Source organism: Thalia democratica, chromosome 7, assembly GCF_965202585.1.
Source record: "Thalia democratica chromosome 7, ktThaDemo2.hap1.1, whole genome shotgun sequence".
In the NCBI taxonomy this organism is placed as follows: Eukaryota; Metazoa; Chordata; class Thaliacea; order Salpida; family Salpidae; genus Thalia; species Thalia democratica.
The window spans coordinates 39,726,393-39,734,029 of record NC_139171.1 but is presented as its reverse complement, the minus strand read 5'-3'; the positions used below and the strand labels follow the sequence as shown (position 1 = coordinate 39,734,029).

Genomic DNA, 7,637 nt, shown 5'->3' with positions numbered 1-7,637 from the left:
TAGCAATTGAGTTTATTGAACAACAAAAAAAAACGCTCAAAATATTTGGTCTTAGGACCAGATGCACAAAAAATCTTTCGGTTATCGAGTCGCACACCACTTGGATACCTTTTAACGTTTTGTTCTTGACATAGTTTAAACATACTAAAAACAACTAATTTTAAAAGTTCAATTAAATTAATTAAAAAGTTTTAATCTTTTAACTAATAAAAAAACCATTTATCACCTTTTGTAAAATGAAAGTATGATTATTTTATATATGGTATAAAAGCTAACTTAGGTGTGTAGTAGAACTGAAATGTAAATAAAAGAAGCTTAATTTACAAAATTTTTGTAGAAAATATTTTAGTAGCCATTTATTTTACCTTTTCATAACATCTTAAAAATTTAAAGCATAAACTTTATTTGAAATTAAATTAAGTGAAAATTAAAAAAAAACAACTTTTGTTCATATTTGACATAGATAGCTTACAAAAAGTATTTTTTTAACGTAGGTAAACAAAAAGTATCGCTAATATATGGATTAAACAAAAAACAACAAATAATAAACTGAAAACATACTTTTAAAAATATGTATAAAGGATCATAAAAGCTATTTTATTTTTCAAACAAAATTATTGAAAAAATCACAATTTTTTACTCAGAGTAAGCTGGTGGCTGTTGTGTTTTATGGTTTTGTTTTTTGCTCAAGTTCCCATCACTTTCCATGCATGTCAATTGTATTGTAAAACTACCCATGTCTGTTATGTCGGGTTCAAATAGATAAAGGTTGTTTTAGAATTGTAAGTATAGGATTTATAAACTATTAAAGTGAGTTTTAGTTTAGAATTGATAAACTAAAAATGTTACTATAACTAAAAAAAAACTGTGCTTAATTGTTAGCCCAAAACTAAACTATTATACAACAACTAAGCTTATTATGAGTAAATTTAATACTAATAATTAATTATTTTTATAAGCAGTAAAAGTGTTTATAAACTAAATAAAACTTCTGCGCGTATTTTTAGCTCGTATTTGAACTTCTTTTATATTGTAAATTAAAGAAAAAACGTGCAAAAAAAAAGTTTAATAACAAGTAATAAAATAAAAACCTCAATAAAAATCTTACTAAACTGAAAAACTTTTGTCAATGAATATATATATTTGTATGTTAAAAAAACTTTACATTAAATCTATAAAACTATTAAACTGTGTAACCTGCAAGCTCTCTATAACTTGGAAGGTTACCTTGAATTTGCTGGTCTGTATTTGGTGTTGCACATCTTTCTATATTAAGCTGCAACATACATTTAGTTTTAATGCTTTATGAAACTTTCTAAATATTTATATATGTTTGATGAATTTTGTTCTTTTATGATAAGGCCTGTAGATAACATACTTTTTATTGCTAAATTACTTATTTAAGTTTACTCTTCTAAAATTTGAAAAAAAAAACTTATAGTACTATATGTTAATTTCATATACCTTAAAAATATATTTTATATGTATACATTATATATATGATTATGAAATGCAGTTTAAAGTTTTTATACTTACAAAAACCTTAAAAAAACCATAATTAAATTAGTTTTAAAAAATGATTTAAAAATTTTTAAATATTCAAACCACAAACAAACATACGTGGTTTAAAAAAAATGATATTTACTTATTTTGTTGAGTATATTAACAATAAGTAGACATTAGTTTTAAAAATTAGTTAATTTTTGTTCCTTTATTTTGCTACTTAAAACTTCCATTGATTATTTTTTAGTTTTTTATTATTATTGCTATAAAAGTTATATGATAATAATTTTTTATTATTGTATTATTAGAACAACCATTTTAAAAATAGTAGTTTATACTTTGAAAACATCAAGTTAAAGTTTTGCTGGGTTTGCTTACCTTACTATAAGTGTACAATCTTTGTTATAACAATTTAAAATTATTTAAAGATATCATAATTGTAGGTCTTAATACTAACTTTAAGTCGTTTCTCAGAATTTATAACTACCAAGAAAGTTGTTTTTAGAAGTTTACAAATATCTAACTAGACTTTTCTATTTTAACTTTACATCATGCTTTATTTATGTAATTATGTAATTAAAGATAAATTCGATAAAAAAAGTTCATAAATGTGCTCACAAAATTTTATGTCGCAAAAAATTTGTAAAGTTATCGTTTTATTTTGTTTTACAGACATTATTAAACTTTAAAAAATGCTAATGAAAGGGTTTTAAACAAAAAGGATGCACAACAATAGCAAAAATAACAAAAGCTGAGTAGGAAACCAATAACTGTTGTTAATGCGACTTAAGTGTTTAGAAGAATACTACTATTTATACCTGCATTTAGCAGTATATAGTATATACCTTAAATTATATTTTAATAAGCTAGTTTTAGTTATTGAATATAGTATCTGAACCTTTTACAAAAACATTTGGGGATATTTAATTATACATACGTAAAAGTTTACAAGGTGAGCTTTACGACTTCATCAAGGAATTATAGTTGTTATAAATACATAGGTGACTTAAAAAAGTTACTTGCAAGAAGGTTTTTATTTTGTATTGAACAACACAGTATGTATAAAATAATAAAAATGCTACAGTCAAAACTTTCAAAGTGTTGATATTTTTAACGAACCTTCACTCGTTGTGTCATGCTTGCTATCAAAGTAAGAAAAGCGCAGATGATTTCTGAACTGCATATTTGTATTATTTGCGTGACTCGGAAATAGTTTCTTCTCTAAAAAAAGTTTATATTTGTGCAACAGTATTTACAGTTTTAAGTTTTGTAACTCTCCGAATACCCATTCTAATAATAAAAACTAAATGGTAAAATAAAATTGAAAAACCATGTTTAAAAGTTTTAACTCAATTAACTGCTAAAGAAAACTGATTTCTTAAGAATTGTTGCAAAGTAACTTAAGTATTGTTTTTTACTGTTTTAGATAACAATTGTGACTTAAAATATTTAAGTCCATATATAATTATTCAAACAGATAAGGTATTTTAGAAACTCAAAATAAACAGTTAACTAAGTTTTACGCTATTTTATAAAGAATTACACAGAAATCATTATAATTAAAAGTTAAACTTAATAAAACTAAGTAATCAATAAAAGTTAGTTATAAAAACATTTTTTTATGTTACACATTAATCATAAACAGAGCGTCCGTGAAAGTGTTCAGAGTCAAATTGAATTTGCTGTGAGAAAAGCCCAATTATTGTTAACAACAAGTTTTAATAATACTGCTTGGATTATCAGAACACAATCTATAGGTAAACAGAAAATCGGATTTCGTTCTTATTGAAACTCGTTAGACAGTCGTAACTGAAAAAATATCGGTAGATTGACGGAAAGGTCTTTCTATACACAAGGTCCTTTGATCAAAATTTTAACAGTTGAATTTTTGTCGTGTTCTATGTGTTGATTGATGACTACAGCTTTTTTTAGTTTACAACTGACTAACGAGTAAACGAAAACCTGGTTATACCGAGAACTTGTTTCCTGGTGATCAAAGTTATACTATCAAAAAATTTTGTTAGCAAAACATTGGTCGGAAACACTAATTAAAAACACAGCTATGAGAATTTGAATAAAAAATAAACAATTTAAAACTTAAAAAATCATTTTGTTCAAGTTATTAGATTTGTCTAAAGCATCATATCCATAACCTTTATTTAGTTTAGAAATTAACAAATTATTAATCATTTATATCTTTTTAGTTATCTTATTTCAGAGGCGTTGAAAAATTTATGTTATCTGTTATTAATTTAAAATAATTGTATGCCAAAGAACTTTCTAAAATTTGAAAAAAAATTGCTTATAGAACCATTTAAAGTCAAATAAAAATTGTAACTTTTTCCTTCTAAGTATACAATAAAGAGAAATTCTAACCGCAACTAAAGCATTTTGTACCATTTGAAACTTTTCTATGAAACAGTACAATAGGTAAAACATATAAAACGTATAACGAAAATTCACACAAATTAAAAATTTTTAAATTTAAATAATTGTCTAAATTTATTGTATTTAATTTGTCTTCTAGAAACCAACTTAGCAAGATAAATTCGCTTCAAGTATAGGTTTGAATGTATCATTTCCATCTACACTACTATTCAAACAAAACAGTGTTTAGTTTTAAGTGGTTATTTATCTTTATTTTTAATTTCTAGAATTAAAACTATAAAATACCAGTTCATTGCTTTAATGTTGTAATGATAGTTTTTAATTAAGTTGATCCCTTTTCAACAGAACATGTTTTAACTTAAGCCAGTGAGAAAACATTATTACGTGACAACAGTAGACAAAAAGCCTAGTTAAAGCTTTAATTTGCTTAACTTGTTCTTCTTGCAACAGAAAAATAACAGAAGCATAATTTAATTAAAAACTTATAATAAATAAATATTAAAACTTTTTTAAGATGAACTTAAAGTTTTAACTTTATTTTTGGATAAATTAATGTTCTTAACAAGCATAAATTTAAGAAACTTTTTAGTACAATTAAAAAGACTCATTTTTGTAATACAACAAACACACCTTATTAAGAAGTTTTATACTGAGAAGTGCCATCGTTTGAGTAAATACACTTGAAATGACGCAGAGAAGTATAATGTGGTGGACCTAAACCATTATTAACGAAATTTAACTAGTACAATGTTGAAAAGACTACAGAGAATATATTTTTGGGGTGTAAAGTTAAACTATTTTTTTCAAAAATGGCTAATTTTAAAAGTTAAAAAAGTAGTTATGTTTGTAGCACTAATCATTTGTAATAAAGATAAATTTTGAACTGAAAAAATAAAATCTATACAAACTTAATAAATAAAACTAAAGAAAAATTTCTCGGAGGTAGATTAAAAAACTCACTTTTATAAACTTCCTTGGTTTCAAAGTAAATGTTGCTCCAAAAACTCCAGTAACAAAGGGCTTAAAAAATTTAGAAAAATATCGTTTAGTACTTTAAAATTGTTGAAATGAATCAAATATATAAACTTAATATAAGTATTTTCTGTATAAAACTAAATTTAGATTCTTCAGGTTTATTTCTTAAGTAAAAAGTATTTAATTACATAGTGTATTAATTTATAAAAATATATTTTTAGATAATACAGTTGTTATCGATAGTTGTACTTTTATGCAAAAACTATTAGTTTTTCTTAATTTTATCTCGTTTGAATAACTAATTAAAATATTTTGTGTTTGAAAACAATTAAATTTAAAAAAAATAGTCCTCAAAAAACTTAACAGATAAACTTTTTCTAAGCTGTAAAGACTATTTATTAAAATTAGTTTAATAATATTGGTTAATTATACAAACTTTATTAAAAAATTACCTAACGTGCTATATTTTAAGAGTAAACGTAAAAAGTTTAGCAGCGACATTTTAATTAACTTTATGTATCTAAAAGATTTATGTTTTAGCTAGTTTGCGATAATAAGCTTTGGATTAAACAAAAATATACATTTGCTATAGATGTAAAAGAAAAAAGAAAACTTTGATTATATAATGATATTAAAAGTTTTAAATAAATGTCTTAGTTTAATCAAATAGGGTAAGTTTTATAACATTCGTTTCAAGTTAGATTTTTTTTTATTTACAACTCACCACAAAAGAGCACCATATGCCTTGACCGTATGTATTTTGATCGTAGCAATTTTCTTCAACATTTTGTACACTTGAAACCAACAATGGATGAATGTGACTAGTTGATAAATTGTAAACCATCGTTTGACATTTTTTACCAGCTTTTGATACTTCAATGACGCCTAGTGTGAAGCAGATTACCGAAAGAAACATTACCAGTTGCTGTAAAAAATATTGCACAATATATGTTTTCAAGATGATGGTTTTCATTTTTGTCAAGTTCCTAAACTTAAACTAATTTATCTAGAAATAAACCAAAGCATACAGCAACTGTCTAATCTAATTGTATAATGCATTTTTTATGATTTAAAAATCAAGAAAACTGTTGTTACCAACATTTTGTATTTAAGTTTTATAAAAAAATACTTTTAATTAAAAACTTGAAAAAAATACTTTAAACTTTACTAAAGCAAAGTAAGTTAAGAAAATTTTCGAGCTTAAGATGATTTTGTTTTAAGTAGAAACTAAATGTATGCTGTTGCTGATAAAAAGTAAAATCTAATGTCTTTTATCATTAAAAATATCTTCACAACAATGAAGTGTTTGGATTGAAAATTCAACAACCTAGAATAACAATGAAAATAAAACTTAAAAATATTACAGCATGTGTGATAATCTGTATCTATATAATCAACATAAATAACAAACAAGGTTTATAACAAATAAAATTTTCAAAACAAACCGATAAAATGTTCATGGCTCTTTTCGTTCTCATTTTCTTCATTAACTTGAAGTTTGTTTCTGTAGAAGCGATTTCATAAAATGGCATCATAATAAAGTTTATTATACTTTGTACTAAAGCTATCAGTCGAATTAATTTTTTCTGTGTTAGAAATAAAACTACTGTTTTTTAGAACGATTGCATAATCTTTACTTGTTCTAAAATGAAACATAACAAGTCATCTAAACAATTTTACGTAACCAACTTCAACAGCTACTATACTGTTGTTTTAGCAGAATATTCATCTTTAAACAGTAGTATTTTACACATGTTGTTTTAAAACTTTGAAAATGTGGGTCGTTTATTAAAACACAATAGTTTTATTATGTAAAATGTTTACTATTTAATCAAACAGTTTGAAAGATTTTATTTAAGCTAAATAAATACCATTGTTAGTTTCGTTGAATTGTTAAAAAAGTTTATCTTTAAAGAATTTATTTTATTATTTTGAAAATTTCTGTAAATGCTCTTAATAAAAAAAAAGTTTTAAGAGCAAGATGATCAGAGTTGTTCAATTACAAAATGCATTTATTAAAAAAAAGCTAAAAGTAATTAGTACAAAAAAAAAACCTGCAAATAAAACGTACAGAGGTTTTTAAAACACTTCACAAAACAATTTTATCACTTGATTATATACGGTAACCTGTCATCTATGTACGCACTTAATTACTAGGTACGCACTGTCAGTATGGTACGCACTTTTTAGGCGAAACACGCTGTGTTTAAAATACTTTTTTTTTTAGTTTGAAATTAAGTAAACAAACAAAAAATTAGTAATACAGGTTTAGTATATTTAAAGATAATTTATAGCATAGTAAATTTAAATACTTCAAAACTAAAGGAACCAGAAAAAACAATTATGAAATTACAAATTGTGTATTAAATCTTATATTTAAAACAGAAATGTTACAGTTTATTTATTTAATGAGATTAACAAACAGTGCAATTTAAATTTGCATACCCCATGATTAAACAAAGTGATAAAAATACATAAAAGGTCACACATAACTTAGATAAACAAAAATAATGAACAGTGAAATTTATATTTACATATTTAATTATTGATGCAAAAATGTACAACTTTGATTACTTGAAAAACGCTTACATTTCTACCGAATTCACCTGGGCAAAAGAATTGAGCTTTCTTTCAGATTTACAGGTTAGACGTGAAAATATTAGGAGAATTTCAACGTCTAAGTGTATAAAAGGGTTGATCATGCCAATTCGATCATCAGACCACAAGTTTCGGTAGACTGAGACCGGTTTCGTCCTTATTAGGACTCATCA

The 7,637-nt window shown here is 24.2% G+C and overlaps 1 protein-coding gene across 3 annotated transcripts; it reads right to left on the bottom strand.

Moving 5' to 3' along the window:
- LOC145840547 (uncharacterized) lies at positions 1-7,637 on the bottom strand. 3 transcript variants are annotated; one of them, XM_082947844.1, is made up of 8 exons: positions 7,473-7,637; positions 6,312-6,452; positions 5,591-5,791; positions 4,852-4,911; positions 4,522-4,605; positions 2,623-2,724; positions 1,198-1,276; positions 1-740 (listed from the first exon to the last, which is right to left on the bottom strand). In XM_082947844.1, the coding sequence occupies exons 1-8, from the start codon at positions 7,566-7,568 to the stop codon at positions 637-639; spliced, it is 867 nt and encodes a 288-aa protein (XP_082803970.1). In that variant the 5' UTR covers positions 7,569-7,637; the 3' UTR covers positions 1-636. The 3 variants fall into 3 exon arrangements, with proteins under 3 accessions (XP_082803970.1, XP_082803972.1, XP_082803971.1); XM_082947846.1 differs by having other exon boundaries at positions 6,312-6,370; positions 7,456-7,564; XM_082947845.1 differs by having other exon boundaries at positions 7,456-7,539.

What these genes read in the sequence shown, in the direction of transcription:
- LOC145840547 (XM_082947844.1), bottom strand. Translation starts at nt 7,568, where the DNA reads ATGATCAACCCTTTTATACACTTAGACGTTGAAATTCTCCTAATATTT. An exon ending in AGCTCAATTCTTTTGCCCAG is followed by an intron (nt 6,453 to 7,472) that starts GTGAATTCGGTA and finishes TTTCTAACACAG; the next exon opens with AAAAAATTAATTCGACTGAT. An exon ending in GTATAAAACTTCTTAATAAG is followed by an intron (nt 2,725 to 4,521) that starts GTGTGTTTGTTG and finishes AACTTTTTTTAG; the next exon opens with AGAAGAAACTATTTCCGAGT.